A 20,531-nucleotide genomic window follows, 5' to 3' on the forward strand; every position below is an offset into this window, starting at 1 on the left:
AAATCTTCTTCTGTTCATAAAATAGGTCTTTTTTTGTATGTTGCATACACATTGTTTTGTTTTGGTTCATTGAAAAGGTTAGGTACAACAAATCTTCCAAGACAACATTTTCTATTTTTACAAGTTGTTATAACAATACATCTGATCATATATTTGTTTTATTCAACATTATTTATAGAGGGTGACCCTAAACAACATATGCTGATAATCAAGGTGATGAGTTATGATAACTGTCTGTGTGACAGTGGCTGTGTGTATACTAGTACACTGAGGTAACCCCCTACTCGTCTCGAAAGATGTACTAGGTTCTTTAAAGTGCACATGAGCTAGAAGTGTAGACTGGACCTACAGTTTATAGTCCTTATCCGAGAAGACTTGTTGTACCACCAGAACCAGGGAGCGCGTGGGGCTCGAACGCTTGCGAATGTTACTAGGTATTATGGTTCCACTGTCTTAACCACTTGGGCACTCGCTTGCTCTGATAATCACAGGAGCGGTCGTTTGCCTTCAAGAATGTTATGATATTGTGACCTATATTAATATATTCCTGTACTTAATAACCTGTCGGTAATGCGCTTCATCAAACAACCTTAACAGTGGTTTGCACTGAAGGGCATACTTAACTTCCTGCATGTACTTAACATGCCTTCACCTGTTTATTGAATGTCATTGACATGTGTGGCAGGTATTCCACAAAAAATGAAAATAGTATTTTCATGCACATATGCCTTTGTGAGAGCAGTAGCGTAATGGCTACGAGCACTCACTGGCTAAACCCAAGGGGCCCCAGAACATGAGCAACCCCAATGCAACTAACCAGCGTTTCAGGGCCTCTTAGGAGTGCTAAACCAGGGGATTAGTCTAGACCCAAGGGAAACTGTTTCACCAGATCAACATTTAATGTGAATTTTGTGATTGAATGATAAATGGGCAATATACTCACTATATCAACACCAAATGGAAACTGTAGGCACTAAAACCAATTCTACAATGTCAACTTTCATCCAATCGAACTAGTTTGAATGATTAACCTTGTTTCTACAAACCTTTTTACTAAATACGACTGTCAGAGAGCTAAGTTGATTAGATGATTTTTTGCTCAACTTTGTATACTTAAGGCATTGAAAATAACTGTGAATGATTATCACATTTCTGCATAAAATAGGAAGGCACATGAGTGTGGAAATCACAGGGAAAAAATCCAAATAAGTTACAAACATCATAAATTACAGTATTTCTGTATTGTACAGTATTTCTGTATTGTACAGTATTTCTGTATTGTACAGTATTTCTGTATTGTACAGTATTTCTGTATTGTACAGTATTTCTGTATTGTACAGTATTTCTGTATTGTACAGTATTTCTGTATTGTACAGTATTTCTGTATTGTACAGTATTTCTGTATTGTACAGTATTTCTGTATTGTACAATATTTCTGTATTGTACAGTATTTCTGTATTGTACAGTATTTCTGTATTGTACAGTATTTCTGTATTGTACAGTATTTCTGTATTGTACAGTATTTCTGTATTGTACAGTGATATGAATTGACAATATCATACAAACCTAGAGTACAAAGTTATATTTAAATTTCCTTTATTTTTTAACTTTATTTCAGGCCTATACCCATAACAATATAGATGATTTTTTTTGTACAATAAATAAAATTTAAAAAAAAAAGTATCATAATATATTACTGATTTTATCATATGAATTATAAGAATTATATTCTTAAATTTCTTACAAATTTGATATATATTTTATTTTCAGTTATCTGTAACCATCATAAGTTTGTATATTACAAACATGATAAAACAACTATGTATGTATATGACAGGTGATCTAATCCTGAGAACTCTAAACAAATGAAGAAATAAAAAGGGAAAAACAACATTACATTTCACATTTTTTTACATAAACGATTATACTCTTTAAAAACATGTCATCTAATTTCTAATTTTCATAACAATGTGAATAGTGTTAATCGTCAATAAATTATTTATAACAAAAATTACATTATGATAGAACATAGAACTTATTGAGTTAATCAAATAAGCAACTTGTTTTGATTTTGTTTTGGAAAAGGTTGTATATTAATTACATTTTTATTTTATTTATTTCTTTCATTAAAACATAAAAAGAAGCACTAAGGAGAGACCATATACCCACGGATCCAGTGGCGTAACGCTGAGGCCCCTGGTTTAAGCAACGTAAGTGGCCCTTCAAGTTCCATTGCTGGAGGCCTCAGGCGTTTTTAGCCTTTTTACCATATTTTAATGCCTGTTTTTTTCTCTGGGCACTGCTTATGGGCGGGCCCCATAAGCTCCAAGGCCCCTGGGTTTAGCCAATGAGCGCTCATAGCCGTTATGCCACTGTCACGACCCCCCCTTCCCACCCATCTTTCCCTTTAATGAACAGGACTTATCAGTATCTTGGTCAGTTGTCTCTTCGACTGAAATCATTTGAATATATTTTGTAATATGTTACATAACAAAATGTCATTCTATTTTTAATATTGCAATGCGTTACATATATACACCCCAGGCTTCTACTTCATGGTCTGCTATGGTATCGTGTGCATTAGTATACCGGTGATACTGCATCAACTCCGACTGAGATATCTACATTGCGTCTTCTTTTTCTTTGTCGTCATCTTTTGTCTCATTCGATGGGTCTGGAGATGATGTATTATCCACCTCTGCGTAACGTCTATCGTTGTTCACTTTCCTCTGCCGTGCCATAATAATGATTAGTATTATTATCACTACTAAAACAGCAACAACAACTCCAAGAACGATCATGTTCATATCTGCAAAGGTTATGAAGAAAAAAACACAAATATAGACAAATACTAACTCTCACTATCATAGAATAGATATATACCTCTGTTATTTAACATGAAACTAACAGTTTAAATGGGATGTTTACAATACAATTATTGACAATACAGTGTGCCCTTTTTATTTAAATTATATATATATATATATATATATATATATATATATATATTTGTTTTGCACTGATGAAAGGTTGTCCGAAAGCTCTGCTACTTTTTCTGGCTGTTTTACTTCATCGTTTTGATTTAGCTTTTTGCTTATTTTATTTTGCATCTCCATTGAGATCCAGCCACTGATACCCACAGCATTGTCATTATTTTCAGTCATTTGCCTTTGGATTTATATTATATTTTTATATATAGGCCCTATATAATGTTTATTTTCATTTGTATTTTTATATTACTTGCTCCTGGCACAATTGTGCTTGCTATAAACATACCCAATAAATATTATTATTATTATTATTTAAAACTCACCATTTGGCTTCGGTTGTGTGAATTCTGTAAAAACGATATAGCATAATTCATGGTGACATCTAAACATCTATTTTCGATATAATTATATTATAACAGAACCATGACAAAGAAACAGTAACAAAACTGTAGTGTCGGGGGGCTATGTGAAAATATCAACTAAACTAGATTTTAGCTCCATTAATAGTAGAGTCATATTAATCCAAAATAAACTCGTCAGAATTGATTATAATTGTAGAGTATATTCAGGGAATATCCCTACTAAGAGAACACTTTTTTCTCATGAAACTAACAAAAGGAAATATATTAAGGCGTTACGTAGGCCTATTTATTTATAACTTACTTCCACTAGTAGTGTTTTGTGAGATGGATGAAGTCGTAAAACCGGAGTCTGAAAGTCAAAGAATACATTTTTTGTTAAGTTATTATAAAGTGGCGTGAATTTGACCAACGGAACGGCGTCACATCTCATCTCCCAAAAACAGAATGAGCGTAAAGCTCTGTCAACACTATCAAACTTTGTGACAAAAAAATGTGATGTGCCCATATATAGACACGATGATGTCATATCACTACCGTATTTGGGCACTTGACACAGTTTTTGTTAGTGTAGACAGAGAGCTTAACAGATTGGAATGGGACCGGTGGTGTTTCGAAGATTTCTCCAAGCGATATGTTGCTTCACAGTTGCTGGATGCCACCACACAGGAGGTATTCAGGGGGTAGGTTTAAGTTGCCAACTGGATGCAACCACACAGGAGGTATTCAGGGGGTAGGTTTAAGTTGCCAACTGGATGCCACCACACAGGAGGTATTCAGGGGGTAGGTTTAAGTTGCCAACTGGATGCCACCACACAGGAGGTATTCAGGGGGTAGGTTTAAGTTGCCAACTGGATGCCACCACACAGAAAGTATTTAGGGGGTAAGTTTAAGTTGCCAACTGGATGCCACCACAAAGGAGGTATTCAGGGGGTAGGTTTAAGTTGTCAACTGGATGCCACCACACAGGAGGTATTCAGGGGGTAGGTTTAAGTTGCCAACTGGATGCCACCACACAGGAGGTATTCAGGGGGTAGGTTTAAGTTGCCAACTGGATGCCACCACACAGAAGGTATTCAGGGGGTAGGTTTAAGTTGCCAACTGGATGCCACCACACTGGAGGTATTTGGGGTGGGGGTAGGTTTAAGTTGCCAACTGGATGCCACCACACAGGAGGTATTCAGGGGCGTTGGGTCAAGTCGCCAACTGGATGCCACCACACTGGAGGTATTCAGGGGGATAGGGTCAAGTTGCCAACTTCTACGTACAAGGAATAATCAAATATTGTTTCCTTGATAAGTGTATAGCAACCGTGTGGTTTTTACATAATGATATTAGTACAATCCCTGGTACAATTATCTAGAATTATACAATAATGTGTTATCTTACCGAATCTTGGTTGTATTCTGTCTAATATAGCTTGTGCCGGACCTTAAGGGAAAAAATACGAATATGACAGTCATATCATGATTATAACACGCGAAATAAAAACAATTTTGTTATAGATCTGAAGTATAGGCCTACAAATGTTGGCCGTCGAGGTTTCTAGATACAGATACAGATACAGATTCATTTATTGTCCAAAATAATAATGGAAATTATAGTGCTCATAAACCTTGGCTTGCCTAAAATAAATATAAATATAACGGGGACTATCTAACAAATGTTTTGTTATAATGCCTTAACCCAGCTGGGTAGAACGAGTACTTGTAACGGTACGTCTGCGCATTCACCGTCCTCATCCTACTAACGATAACGGAGCCGATAATGTCCTTATGAAGAGGATGGTTGGTGTCTTCCAATATAGTATGGAACACATCGGCAAGACGTTCGCTGTAGAAAGAGTCGAGCGTTTGCACAGACGAACCAATTACTTTCCCCGCTCTACCCAGCACCTTTTCAATTCGGTCTTTATCCCCTTTACTGATATTCCCAGCCCAGCCCAACATACAATAACCCCAAATAGATAACATCACTGATGAGTAAAACATTTTACAAATATCCAGCTTTACTCCAAACGAACCGAGTTTCCTCAGGCAGTACAGCCTTGTATTTAACTTCTTAACTATAATGGTCAACATTATACTACTCCCAGGTACTTATAATTGTTAACAATCTCTACTTCCTTTCCTTTAATGTAGGCCTATACCGGGTCCATACTGTCAGACCTATTGTGTTTTCGAAAATCAATCCGCAATTCTTTCGTTTTATTTATGTTTAGTTCAAGAAAATTATTGCCACAGTAACCGGTGAATCGAATAACCTCAGAAAGGTATAGAGAAGAATTGTTATTATTAATAAGTCCAACCATAGCCGAGTCGTCCGCAAATTTTATCATTTAGTTTACTGTGTCTAAGGTGTGGAATAATCTATCAGAACATCTTTAATGATGATATGATAGTCGATGAGTTTTGTTCTTTCAGACCAGTATTTTTTTTATCTTTTGTCTTTATTCATCATTCAATTTTTCATAAATGTATTACAATTGTATATATACTCTCAATTCATATAATATATATTAAATTTACGTTTTTCTCAGTAGTTTTACATTTAGCAGGTTCCATTCATATTTCTTTTTAGTTTATAGACTCGATCGGAAAGTTTGTCGTTATTCGTTGTATCAGTTTGTGTTAACAATATTTATTGTAGTAGTGGGGTGCCTTAAGGGAAAAAATGATCAAAAACGTTACACGGATGACAAAGTTTTCATTTTTTGCACATATGTTCACTTGGACATACAGATTTAAAAAATCACTGTAGCCAAGAAAAAAAATGTATTTTATGACCATATTTGGAGTATTTTCAAAATGGCCGCCAAAACAAAATGATGGTCCATATCTTAGTAACCGGTTACATTTTATTAGAAAATGGCCGGAATCATCATTTCCGGAATTGTGACCTTTGACCCTAGTATGGTCATATCTCGATAACTACTGGCAGTAGAAACATGAGGTTGGTCTTAAAATATTCCCAATATACATGTTAGTATTTGGTCTAACGAAATATTTTTCCCAAAAGTGACTGGAAATCATAATATTGACCTTTGACCCGATAACCTCAAATTTCGTTACCGAATGCGCATAACATCAAAATATTGGGCTTAAATTGTAGTGAGGATGGATGAGATGAATGTTGTGATACGCATTCTCATGTATGAATATATTTGATGTCCCGAACTGCGCCCCGTATATTTGAAGTGTCCATTTCTATATTATCATTTAGATAAGTCAAAAGAGAAAGAATAGATATGTCATGTTCGGATCTTTTCTGACCCGACAATTGGAAAAGTGTTAATTCTCGTCTGGCGTTACGTACCAGTAGTACAATTGATCCAATCCGAGTAATTCTTATTTTTATATTCACGTGCAGGCACCCACGTAGGAGTACAGTTGGACACCTCGTCCACGTTGCAGTAAAACTTCTCATTACCAAATTTGTAATTAGATTCGGCAGGTATATTTTTTAATATTTTTCTGAAAATGAAACGAAAATTAAGTACATTAATTAGTCAACTCTAACTCTAAATAGCATTCATATTTTTAATTCTAATGTAAGACGTTAATGCAATTTTTAATAGTTTTACATTTTTAACAGTATTTTTAACTTTTTATCTTGTATTTTTAATCTGTTATAATACTGCACGTTTTTAAATTGTTGCAATATTGTTGTTTTAATCTACCAAGCAAAGTGAATTTCCATTTTTATGGACAAATAAAATTTCTTGAATCTTCTTGAATCTTGAACTCTAAAATACCAGACTCTCTGAAAACCGGAAACTCTCCCAAAACCGGACTTTTATAAATGTCTTAACCTAAATGTATTGTTACCATTAAAGACGCATTCCGAATACCAATCTTGCATATTAGGCCAGCCCAAAGGTGAGTTGACTGTATATTAATATTGTACAGATTTGTAATCTTATTTACCACTTTTACATTGCACTCGATTTGCACGGATTTGTTTGTAGATATCTATAAAAATGGGTATAGGTACAGTACTTGTTATTTTAACCCTTAGATCAGTAGACCCTTGTTGGGTAAGAAGAGTTATTAACGAAAGAACATTATTAACGGTTCGTTAGATTGCGGTTTATGTGATCTAGGGACGTATGATTTATATCAGAAATCGGAAAGATGTGTTTATACAGATATAATATAACTGTAGGAGTAGAATGTAGCTCATTAACCTTGTAATAATCGGAAATCCATCGCATTATATATAAACATGTTACCTAGATGCAGCTTGCCTTTTTGCTGCTGATGTTTTTCTGATGCTCAAGCGAACGCACGGTAAAATGATGCGCGATCGTAATGGCCAATAATATATATTCCCAGAAGGACTATTTGAAACATACATTTTTCCTGACTGTTTGGTTTTGTTTAATCTTTTTATTTGTTACCACTATATCCACAGTGTTCTCGTAATTTGCTTATTGATTATTCAACCCTAGTCTGGGTCCCAGAAGTTTGGACTTAAAATTAGTACAAAGATAAAAATGTTGGCACGTATGGCGTTTCATACGTATATTTGAGCTTGTATTTGTTTGTATAGCCTCGAAGTAATATAAATGTTGTTTCTTTTGCTTATCTAGACTCATGTAGATTTTTCGATGCACCTGTGACGTCACAGCAATTTACGGCGACGGCTGTACGGCAAGCGCGTGCGGCGATATCCTTAATCTCGCGATTTTTCTGAATCCCTAATCCATCCCTAATACTTTGTAAAAATATGGTCCTCAGTCAAGTTGTCCTTTCTTATACGTTATCATGTCTATGTCTATGGACCCGCCATCCAGAAATAAGAAGGCCATAATACATGGCTGCAGTCGCGTGCTCGAAGTTAGTGTTTACCGATCAACCGACCGACATGTTGAGCTGTAGAAGAAAAAAAAAACGCAGCAACGTATTGACAAGTGGGAACCGACGACGCAACAGTGCTGCAAACATCGCAGGTTTGATTTCAGGGGGTAAACAATTAATATTGGAAGGGTATTTTCTTGCGTAGATTGCGTTGCGTCGCTAGTGAGAACCAAGTTTAACTCACTTGTTTCTATCACTTAAACGATGTTGGTGTTTCTTTACGAATCCTAATTCTTGGCACACTTCATTGTAAGACACGGACCTCGGTCGCATTTTAAACCACGTCCCTTTCAAATAGTAAGTTACAAAACCATCGGCAACCAATTTTTCTGTATCGTCTGTCACCAATCGAAAAGAATAATCTATACAGAAATAATAAATAAATATTAAATATGGCCGTAAAATAGCCTTCACTAAATTTACAATACAAAAGGTAGAACGAAGTCTATCAGGTAATTAATTAAGAGGTATGAAAGTAGTATTCGAAAACAAAAGTTTTTCTTTCACTAATAGCTAGCTATAAATAGAAATATGGTGCTATAATACAATTTCGGTTTCATTACACCTTTATTATTAGTATTCTTTTTATAGATCACCATTTGTATAATTACCGAACTATTTGGAAAAAAATGAAGTAAAACAGTTACACGCAAGATTGTCACACAGTTCATTAATACACCAATCACTTTTTTTGTGTGAAATATACGGCACTTTTATTGAAGTATTTTTACTGCATAAACCGTATAAAAAACAAGTCCATGATAAACCATTGAAGAGTATGGGGTTACTCTTAGTGGTCCATCTCAATCCCTGTCGTTGTGGAAAGACGAGTGAGCGCCGCTTGGTGGTATCACTCAACAAGGGGCCGGACCCTTAGTCGCAGGTTACCCCCGCCCCGAGCTCCCCTTAAATTTACATTCAACCAGTCTCAGATTTTTAAAGTATTTACTGCGAAATACAGGAAACGAAACTTATGAAAGTACACAAAACAATGCTAGTAATAAGTTTGAGTTCGTAAAAAACAATTTTAGTGAAATCGACACTTAATTAAATGGAATATGAAACGAAGTCAAACGAAAACACGTACGAATTTTTAGATTAAATAAAATATGGTATTAATTTACAGAAATTATTTGCCTGATTCGCAAAACTTTTTTTTTCTCGTCTTGTTGGAAGCTGGTAACGCTGAATAAATGAGTTTTTAAACGATATAATACCTTTGATACACCAAACACTTAGAACATGTTCGGGCTGACAGGAGGTGGACATCTTTTCCAATCTACACTCTGTGTCGCACGTTATTTGATAAGGCTGTGACGTATTCTCAGGCGTTCCATACCTGAAATCAAGATTATTTTGTAATCTAGCATTATATGCCTAGTATTGAGTATAACTCTCCATTTTATGCTTGAAAACAATGTTAGTTTGCGTGCATGTCTTAAACATCATGACCATTTCAATTTGGTCGATTCCAATTGATTTGATATATTAATATTAATTATTGTCATTTTAACAACACGAAATGAACTTTGGTTGGTCACGGTTGTTTACATGCTTATTTACATACAATATGCAATGAACACAAAAAACGTTTAACCAATGAATCTAAAGAATCTTACGAACTTATTAATTATAAATAAATGATTGTCGGCAACGTTCGGAGTGATTACATATTGATCAATATTGATTATCTATAGACTATTGAATGAATGATTGATCCAAATCAATACATTAACTCACCGATTATCGATAGGAACATCATATGCCTTTTGAAAACAAAGATGTCTGCAAATAGCATCAGCGTGAATCTGTCTCAGGGTTTTGTCATCCGTGGCGCTGCATAAGTAACCCGATAAACCATCCTTTTTCGTCACGATTGCGTACCCATCAAATGATGATTGATTGTTCCGTGATTTTCTACCACCACGGAGACTAATCATTGAATCATCTAATTTAAGTTTGCTTTCTGTAATAAGATAAAAATAATATAATGTTCAGGAATGTGTCCGGACTACAGCCAATCCATACACTATACAGCTAATCAAATCTTCAAATCAAATTGATAAAAAAAAGAACTTCTCCTTCTTTTCATGTTCAAATTGATTAAAAAAAGAACTTCTCCTTCTTCTCATGTTAGGCCTACTATAATTTTGAAACGCGTGTATGTGGAAGTCTTTAAAATTAATAATTATTAATATAAATTCCTGTGACTAAATAGCCCAATTGAATGGTGGATAAACTTCTGTGAGCCAACACAGGGTGAGGAACACCCACGATACAAAGATTGCGTCCCTCAATCTTAAAGTTATTTAACAAATTAAAATCGAAAATGTGTTTCGTAGGCCTTTATTTTCTTATTATGCTAATTAAATTCAAGATTAATTATTATTATTATTATTATTATTAATCTCCATAATTTCAATTTGTATGGAGCGCCATTGCATTCCAACATAATGTATTATCCGGTAATTTGAATTTAAAAAGTAATCCAGACGCCGGTTTTTTTTTTCCTTTTTTTTTTTTGTTACTGCTGTCACGCAAAGCTGAAGCATAAACAAAGCTTTGAAAGCTACGTCACGTGACATATATTTCATAATTTCCCAAAAAGAGAGGATGCATACATTAGAATCAACAAATAATCGATCGGGTTACTATCCTCATTTAGTATTCACATACTGACGATTGGCTACACATCTCCTTATCTCTTACTTCCAAGCAGTTGTGTTGTGAGCGACGCTTGGCTTGCACTAAATTCAAACCTGTTCATTCTTTGATGTTATTAAACCATTTCTCGTAAAATGTAAGGGTAGAACATTTAAATGGAAAAGCAATATCTTCGAAGGTCAGCCATTTTAGGGTGCTTTCCCTAGCTGGGAATTTACCAAGATTTCAATATTTCTCAAATACGGTTATGATCTATCCGTCGCATACTAAATAGTGCAAGCGCCTCATCGCTACATTCGCAGGATGAAGATTGCTCGCGTCACCCCTATATATAAGTCTGACAAAGTATGGCAATAAATCCGATCTCTCCAATAATATCGCTCTATCTCAATTCTTTCAATTTTTTCGAAAAGGACACAATACCTCATCTGATCGTTAAGCGTGGTTCCCACTAGAGACGCAACGCAAGGACGTACGCGCAATGCAAGCGAGTTAATCAATGACAAGCCACTGTTCGAATAATCCATTGCTTGTGATTGGTCAAATCACTTACGTTGCGTTACGTCCTTGCGTTACGTCGCAAGTGGGAACCAAGCTTAACTAATAAAATAAAATGGTTGATGCTTGTGAAAATCGCCATTTTTCATTAGGATTTTTTTCAAGTCTCGCCCACACGTGCACCTCAAGATGTTTGTCGGGCATCTGCCTTTATTCTCTGACCTATTATCATTATATTATTTGAATTGTATTTCCCTTCCCTTTCCCTTATTCAATTTCAAATTTATTCACCTCCCTTAGGAGAAACATATAAAAACTGTACAGCAAAATAAAACACATCAAAATGAAGATTCACACAAATCAAAATGGTTTTAACAAGTTATAAGGTGTCAAAATCATTGTGAAAAAGGGCAGACTTAACCCTATCACAGATATCATGATTGACAAATGTTATGAAATGAAAAATTGCGCGCAAAAACACCAAGGCGATATTTCTGATAATCTATCTCGTGTTATTAGTTACTTGTTTTTTTTTTTGCGATTATAAATGTATTAGTGTGCTTTATTTTAAAATTGATCGATATAGGCCTAATTACAGTCTTTAATTTAAGTGAAGAACATTACCGTAAATCTTCTAATAGTAACCCCCATTCTAATAGTAACCCACCTTATAGATCAATCTATAATAATAATAACCTATTCTCTAATAGTAACCCATGGGAGTCACAACAACGTATGATGCAGCCGTATTTTAAAAATAGGGGGATAATGCATGTTTTTCGGGAGTGGGGGAGGATTAAGTGTTTTTGAGTTTATAAAATAAAGTTAGAGTTCAATCAAATTTGTTTATTCGTACTGTTTTAATTTTTGGCTATGAGTTGCTGACTGGAAAAGTTTGGGGTGGGTTACAATTTTTAGGTGCCTAATTCAAGGTTAGTAATAGTAACCCACTACTCTAATAGTAACCCTCCTTCTAATAGTAACCCTCCTTCTAATAGTAACTCACCCTAAAAAACAATCAAAGAATAATAACCCAGGGTTACAATTAGAAGATTTATACGGTATAGACTTTATATTTTCACCTCCTGACTATTAGTAGATGTAGGCCTAGTAGGTATTGAACGGTAAGCCACCTGTGATTTTAGGCATGTAGCGTGCATTCCCTTTGCATGGTAGACACATCAGTGGTTAACAATACTACGGAAGGAAACCATTGAGGTATAGCCTAAACATTCACTTGGAGTGAATTTGAAATGCTTTGGTGTTTAGGCCTAGTTGTGTTTGGTCCCGTGCTTGGTGTTTAGGCCCAGAGTGTTTGGTTGCAAACAATTCCTCTAGGTTTACCGAGAAAACAGTTGGAGTTCAAACGGTAAGACTGCAAAAGTTGATTGTAATGTTTAGGATGTGACATATAATACTAACTACATTCAGGCATTATGCATACCAGGGTTAAAAGCTATATAATCAGACAATACTACTTCTTTTTTTTAACTACTGGTGGTATGTACGGCCGATCACATTACTAAAATGAGACCAGTCAGTTGGTTTATAGATTTGACTGGACTCTATAGCCACAAAAGTGGTTGTTTAACTACCCTTCCCCTTGCTTTGCTCTCTTTATCTTGGATTTGAGCACCTATACCCCAATTGCGTGTACGGCCGATCACCGTTACTACATTGAAAATGATGCTGGTATAAGTTAGTTCATAGATTTAACTGGACTCCGTATATAGCCCCAGACATTGTACAGCTCAACCACCCTTCCCATTGCTTTAGGCTAACATATTTAACTTGTATTTGAGCAATGGTGTGATGTACGGCCAATCACATTACTACAATGAAAATGATATCTGTAAAATTAATATTTTGTGTAGGCCTATTACCGGTATATAAAATACCGACCCATAACTGACAGTTCTATGTTTAAACATGCCGATGTAACTAAGAAAGACGGCTCGTGTTAAACATACTAATTATATGCACTTTGATGCCTATCTTTAAACGGTAGCAACCATAGCTACGTTATACTCTTTTATTAAACGCCATGCAGAGAATTTATAGATGTGTAAAGGGTAAAAAGCACACTATACATAGGCCTATGTCGATAACATTTTAATTGCACAGGCCTAACAATAAATTGTGTCCTATGTCTAAATATGATTGTCTTCAATCAGGAGAGAGTTAAATTAAATTAAATTTAATCAATTAATTTAACTCTTCCCTGGTTCAACTAGCTACCTGCAGAGAATTTGCAGATTTGTCTAGGGTAAAAAGCACACTCATGTACATATTAATATGTGGCTACAATTTTAATTGCATAGGCCTAACAATAAATTGTGTCCTATGGGTAAATATGATTGTGTTCACCTACCTGTTGAACATCCGACTGTTGTATTGTAGACCAAACAAGCAAAAATAAAAAACGTATAAACATACATGCTTCTATAGTCGAAGTTAATTCATTATTTGCAAAATAGCATACTCTATATGACGACTCGTCGCGTGTTTTAGATGTCAATGATATGAATTAATATTCCATCGTTTATATAAGCCGATCATGTTGTATCGGCCTATAAATAACTTTCGGAAAGTCCCGTCCTTATTTGGGCTTTCGATACCAAATTAACGGAATCTGTAATTTATTCATTAGTCGGATAATTTATACTATTGTTAGTTTGGTTTTTAGAATCGATTGTAAATTTTTTTTATTATTTTAAGCACTGTAAAACATTTTTTTTATCTTAGGGCCTATTTAAACGTCAATGTAACATGAATTTTTATTTGTAATAAAATAATTACGCACCTTAAAGCTTAGTTTCTACTAGGACGCAACGCAATGACGTAGCACAACGCACATACTTTGACCAATCACAACCGTTGGATTATTTAAATTGTCGCTTTTCATTCGTGAACTTGCGTACGTTGCGCTAACGTCCTGGCTCTGCGTCCTATTAGGAGCCAAGTTTAAACTTTGTCAAATCACTGCTCTGTGGCCTAAAGCACCCCACGTCTCACTGTAAAAATAGTGTTTATATCTTAAACACCTATTTTGTACCCACTTTTTCCACACGTTTAGCTTTTAAACACGAGTTACATGTTTAGCGTGTTTTAAATCTAAACGTGTTTATAGCTACATGTTGTTGTTGTCCTTCTCTCATTTAGCAGTCAACATTTCGCTATTGTGTTCAGTCAACATGTTTAGGTACGTGTTTAGCGATTTTACGGGAAAAAGCTCGAGTATAAGCTCCACACATGGAAAGTTAAACGCATTTAAACGTGTCTTTATATTGCTTCACATGTTACACAATCAACACGTAATTGATGTGTTGAGTTGGATACAGACTACATGTTTAGAATGTATTTAGAACCTAATCATGTTCATATCTGAACATGTTTGAGGCTAAATGTGTGGAAAAAACTGATTACAAAATTTAAGATCTAAACACTATTTTTACAGTTCGAGTCACCATTCACCTTTCCTGTGAAAACCAAAATATCCCTAACTAGTAGAGCAGTTAATGACATGAGCTGTGCATTTTATTACCAAAGCATGAAACTTGGCACAAAGTTTCTTTAATGTATATAGATTCAAAATATCGGGGGGTGCCAAGTGTCCAACGTCCGGTATGGCGGCCATCTTGATTTCAAAATGGCCACCATAAAAACAAAAAATGTTTATATCTTGGCAACTATACACATTAGAGACTTAATTATGGTCTCAAATTGTTCACAAACTATATATTTCTATTTGCTCTAATGAAAATTTTCGTCCAAAAATGACCGGAAATGACGTTTCTTTCAGTTTGACCTTTGACCTCGTATTTGTATATCTCTGTAACTACTGGTCTTTTTCAATCGATTTTGGTGTCATTTTGTTCAGAATAAAAACATTTATATTAGTAGTAATGAAACATTTTCACATAAAATGACCGGAAATACAATTTATGACCTTTGACATTTATTTATTGATTTTTAATTAGGTGAATATACTGTATGTGGTTTTTGTTGGTCTTTGAACTTTGACCTGATAGGCGTAATTATATTAAATGATTAATGGACTTAAATTGTATATAGTACATAGAATTGGTAAACATTGTGCTTGATGGTACCATTAGTTCAATGATGTTGGCACCTTCTGATTCGCTAAAAGTTTTAATAGTTTGACAGAGGAAATAACATACATGTTATGGAATACCGTCAAATCTCGAAAAGGTGATAGTATGAGCTTCTTTTCGAGATAGACTGTATTTGAATGTCAAATGAAAACTATGATGATCGTGTTTATATCAATATATTATTAATGACCTTACAAAGAACCCTTTATATTTCAACAATCAAGCCTCAGTTATTCTACAATGTATTGTTTTCCAAGTGGTATTTTGATTGTATCTTCTTTTTGTATGCTTCCTCGGTTAATATGGTCCTACCCCTCCTTCTTTGTCTGTAGATGGTCTTATACCCCATTCTTTGTCTGTGGATGGTCTTATACCCCATTCTTTGTCTGTGGATGGTCTTATACCCTCTTCTTTGTCTGTGGATGGTCTTACACCCCCTTCTGTGTGTGTTGATGGTATTACACCCCTTTCTTTATGTGTGGATGGTCTTACACCCCTTTCTTTGTATGTAGATGGTCTTCCACCCCTTCTTTGTCTGTGAATGGTCCTACACTTCCTTCTTTGTCTGTGGATGGTCCTACACCCCCTTCTTTGTCTGTGGATGGTCTTATACCCCCTTCTTTGTCTGTAAGTGGTCCTATACCCTTTCTTTGTCAGTGGATGGTCTTACACCCCCTTCTTTGTCTGTGGACGGTCCTACACCCCCTTCTTTGTCTGTGGATGGTCTTACACCCCTTTCTTTGTCTGTGGACGGTATTATACCCCCTTCTGTGCCTGTTGATGGTATTACACCCTTTGCTTTGTCTGTTGATGGTATTACACCCTTTTCTTTGTCTGTTGATGGTATTACACCCTTTTCTTTGTCTGTGGATGGTATTACACCCCTTTTTTTGTGTGTGGATGGTATTACACCCCTTTTTTTGTGTGTGGATGGTCTTACACCTTTTTCTTTGTGTGTGGATGGTCTTACACCCCTTCTTTGTCTGTGGATGGTCTTACACCCCCTTCTTTCTCTGTCGATGGTCTTATACCCCTTCTTTGTCTGTGAATGGTCTTATACCCCATTCTTTGTCTGTGGATGGTCCTACATCCCCTTCTTTGTCTGTGGATGGTCCTACACCCCCTTCTTTGTCTGTGGATGGTCCTACACCCCCTTCTTTGTCTGTGGATGGTCTTATACCCCCTTCTTTGTCTGTAAGTGGTCCTATACCCCCTTCTTTGTCAGTGGATGGTCTTACACCCCCTTCTTTGTCTGTGGAGGGTCCTACGCCCCCTTCTTGGTCTGTGGATGGTCTTACACCCACTTCTTTGTCTGTGGATGGTCTTATACCCCCTTCTTTGTCTGTAAGTGGTCCTATACCCCCTTCTTTGTCAGTGGATGGTCTTACACCCCCTTCTTTGTCTGTGGAGGGTCCTACGCCCCCTTCTTGGTCTGTGGATGGTCTACACCCCCTTCTTTGTCTGTGGATGGTCTTATACCCCCTTCTTTGTCTGTAAGTGGTCCTATACCCCCTTCTTTGTCAGTGGATGGTCTTACATCCCCTTCTTTGTCTGTGGAGGGTCCTACGCCCCCTTAATTATTTGTCTGCGGATGGTCTTACACCCCCTTCTTTGTCTGTGGATGGTCTTACACCCCCTTCTTTGTCTGTGGATGGTCCTACACCCCCTTCTTTGTCTGTAGATGGCCTTCCCCTTTCTTTGTCTGTTGATGGTCTGTGGATGGTCTTACACCCCCTTCTTTGTCTGTGGATGGTCTTATACCCCCTTCTTTGTCTGTAAGTGGTCCTATACCCCCTTCTTTGTCAGTGGATGGTCTTACATCCCCTTCTTTGTCTGTGGAGGGTCCTACGCCCCCTTATTTGTCTGTGGATGGTCTTACACCCCCTTCTTTGTCTATGGATGGTCTTACACCCCCTTCTTTGTCTGTGGATGGTCCTACACCCCCTTCTTTGTCTGTAGATGGCCTTCCCCTTTCTTTGTCTGTGGATGGTCTTATACCCCCTTCTTTGTGTGTGGATGGTCTTACACCCCCTTCTTTGTCTGTGGATGGTCTTATACCCCCTTCTTTGTCTGTGGATGGTCTTATACCCCCTTCTTTGTCTGTGGGTGGTCTTATACCCCCTTCTTTGTCTGTGGATGGTCTGGACCCACTACTTTGATTGATTAAATCAGACATTGTTTCTTGTATGATTAGGAGACCAAGACCTTCAAAGTGAAAGTCCACAGGTGGATATCCCTAAAAAGGTCTTGTACAGAACAGTATATTGTAGGTCCATGTCACTAATTTGAGGATTACTTGAATAATTATATTGAGATGTCTTTTACGAATTTATTTGGTTCGGATTTTGCTAAAAAATCAATGACTAGAGAAAATCGAGGAAAAGGATTCATATGGTTTACAGCAAAGGCTCATTACCATAAAAATTGAGTACATTTGTTTAGATGCAACGAAAATGACCAAGAATTATCTAAAGTTTCTGACTAATGAAAGTAGGTCTACTGTAGTAAGTACTTTGAAAGACGGTGTTCTCTTAACTCATGAAAATGAGAACTTTCCGAACTTGTCTCATATGCAACATCAAAGAGGCCAACGAAAGAATGCTACTTTACACCAAAATATTTCCAAATGGCATCTATCAATTCAACTTTTATTTCAGACAATTGTCCATATGGTATAATATATTACAAAAAAAAAAGAAAAGATGAAGGAGAGAGGACCAAAACTTTTATATAACGATTGATACATCACAGTTTAGCAAACAAGTCGGCATAGATGAGCTCAGTGATTGCTGTTTCTCAGTGATCTGTCATTTCCAGTCATTTTATGTGAAAATGTTTCATTACTACAAATATAAATGTCTCTATTCTGAACAAAATGACACCAAAATCGATTGAAAATGATCAGTAGTTACTGAGATATACAGATAAGAGGTCAAAGGTCAAACTGGTAGAAACGTCATTTCCGGTCATTTTTTGACGAAACTTTTCATTAGAGCAAATAGAAATATGTGGTTTTTGAACATTTTAACACCAGAATCAAGTCTCTACTGTTTATAGTTGCCAAGATATGAACACTTTTTGTTTTTATGGTGGCCATTTTGAAATCAAGATGGCCGCCATACCGGACGTTGGACACTTGGCACCCCCCAATATTTTGAATCTATATACATCAAAGAAACTTTGTGGCAAGTTTCATGCTTTGGTAATAAAGTGCACAACTTGGCTATTTTTATGGCCTTAACTGCTCTACTATAACCGTTCCCATCAATTGACTTTCATTAACATTGTGAATGTGAAAAGAGTAGCCTACTTGATCTTTACAATGTGTTAGGCCTTTCATCTTATTGTTGCCTTTGTATTTTGTGGTTACGTAGCCTACACACGTATATCTGTTCGTGAATCTAGGGCAGTGAATAACATTTAATTGTTTTTTTTTAAATCAATAACCTGCTTTCTTGAAATTCTCCTAATTAGAATAACAACAATGTTTGTATTTCCCCCTTTTTCTCCCAACACAGTACCTAGATGATTCTGGAAATCCCGACTCTGATTCATACGGAGTTCTGATGAAATTATTTATTAAATTATTAAATGGAACAGACCATATAATATCACAAAATGCATGCACACTTCTTAAGTGAGTTGACCAATAACAAGTGACAGTTTGGAAGATCCATCGCGTCGTTATTGGTCAAGGCTCACTTGCGTTGCGCTTACGTCGTTGCGTCGCGTCCAAGGAGTGAGAGCAAAGCTAACGATGAATATATGTAATCCATAGAAATTGGCTACAGGATAGGAGCGTAAAGGTCTGTCTACACTATCAAAATGTATGTGACAAAAAAAAATGTGATGTGCCCATATATGGACATGATGATGTCATGCCACTACCATATTTGAACATATCACTACCATATTTGGGCATATCACACTATTTTGTCTTAGTGTAGTAGCAAATTGTTGTTGTATGGGAGAAATGATTTGGTTAATATATTTTTTTATTTTTTTATTTCCCGTAACGTAACATCCATGTGGTCATGGAAAACAAATCTGCACGTATAACATTTGTTTTTAGATTTATAATATTTTTATTATGCATATTATTTTACATTTTTCCAGGGAGGTGTAAATCTAGACTTGCCCAAGTCTGTATTCATTGTCTTTTTTATGTTATTCCACCAGTTTCGATTTTTGTCTGAATATACGAGCTAATGTATTATACGTATGAAGCGCCATATGTGCCAAATTATTATTTTACTATTTTCGGTCTAGAACTTAGACTAGTGTAAAACCTCCATTTTATTTCTGTAATGATGTTTTAATAAGTTTGTCTACATATTTGTTTGTATTATGACATGAGTTCGGATTATTATGATACGGTGTTTCACTGTAACCTGTAAATGTTGGGTACACCCGCCCACGCCGCCGTTAAGTAAACTATATTATCATGGGCTACTATCCTTTAGCCCCAATAACATATTTATTCTAACATGTCTACTTTGTAAATTAATTATCAAATTATTGGAATCGTCATTGTTTTTTCATAATCTTACTCTCAAACTTGCTCTTTTAAGTGCACCTCAAACAGATTTAGAGACGGTAATACTGCAATAACATTTCATAGGTATTATACACTTGTCATTACCTGGTATTTTGCTTGTACGACACGCACGTATTCCGCATTCAAGTAACATGAGAACAAATTAAAAGGTAAATATGTTCGAAGAAATGAATCGTTCATAAAATTCTCACTTAAAACAATTTGAATTTTGCAACTCCGGGTGTTGTGGATGGGTTTATGAGAAAAAAAATCAATTCTTATTTATTTTCATATGCACCCACAACATATGCATCCCCAACATATTCATGTACACGGAGGATGCATATTTTAAGATCTGTGCTACGCAGAGCAGAGATCTATGCTAATGTATACATCCTTGAAAAAATAATAAATAAATATTGACAATAACAATAAGCTGCTGAATAAAAAGTAAATAAATAAAAATAAAAAAAAGAGTAAAGGCATTATACAAAAATACATAGGTGTAT

General features: G+C 35.8%; 2 protein-coding genes across 3 annotated transcripts in view; one reads left to right on the plus strand and one right to left on the minus strand.

Annotated features, from left to right (window-relative positions):
- Positions 1-1,600: 1,600 nt before the first annotated feature.
- LOC140057542 (uncharacterized) lies at positions 1,601-13,875 on the minus strand. 2 transcript variants are annotated; one of them, XM_072103252.1, is made up of 9 exons: positions 13,742-13,875; positions 9,949-10,174; positions 9,426-9,547; positions 8,393-8,570; positions 6,665-6,822; positions 4,739-4,780; positions 3,654-3,701; positions 3,314-3,337; positions 1,602-2,809 (listed from the first exon to the last, which is right to left on the minus strand). In XM_072103252.1, the coding sequence occupies exons 1-9, from the start codon at positions 13,806-13,808 to the stop codon at positions 2,622-2,624; spliced, it is 1,053 nt and encodes a 350-aa protein (XP_071959353.1). In that variant the 5' UTR covers positions 13,809-13,875; the 3' UTR covers positions 1,602-2,621. The 2 variants fall into 2 exon arrangements, with proteins under 2 accessions (XP_071959354.1, XP_071959353.1); XM_072103253.1 differs by lacking the exon at positions 3,314-3,337 and having other exon boundaries at positions 1,601-2,809.
- Positions 12,627-20,531, plus strand: part of LOC140057541 (U3 small nucleolar RNA-associated protein 4 homolog) — a 64,366-nt gene continuing 56,461 nt past the window's right edge. Inside the window, exon 1 of the mRNA XM_072103248.1 lies at positions 12,627-12,739. The gene's annotated coding sequence lies outside the window, so the exon portion shown is untranslated. The remainder of the gene's footprint in view (positions 12,740-20,531) is intronic.

This window comes from Antedon mediterranea, chromosome 8, assembly GCF_964355755.1.
Source record: "Antedon mediterranea chromosome 8, ecAntMedi1.1, whole genome shotgun sequence".
NCBI classification, from domain to species: domain Eukaryota; kingdom Metazoa; phylum Echinodermata; class Crinoidea; order Comatulida; family Antedonidae; genus Antedon; species Antedon mediterranea.

What these genes read in the sequence shown, in the direction of transcription:
- LOC140057542 (XM_072103252.1), bottom strand. Translation starts at nt 13,808, where the DNA reads ATGTATGTTTATACGTTTTTTATTTTTGCTTGTTTGGTCTACAATACA. An exon ending in CGTTTAAGTGATAGAAACAA is followed by an intron (nt 6,823 to 8,392) that starts GTGAGTTAAACT and finishes TTTCATTTTCAG; the next exon opens with AAAAATATTAAAAAATATAC. An exon ending in ACAAAACACTACTAGTGGAA is followed by an intron (nt 3,338 to 3,653) that starts GTAAGTTATAAA and finishes TCGTTTTTACAG; the next exon opens with AATTCACACAACCGAAGCCA.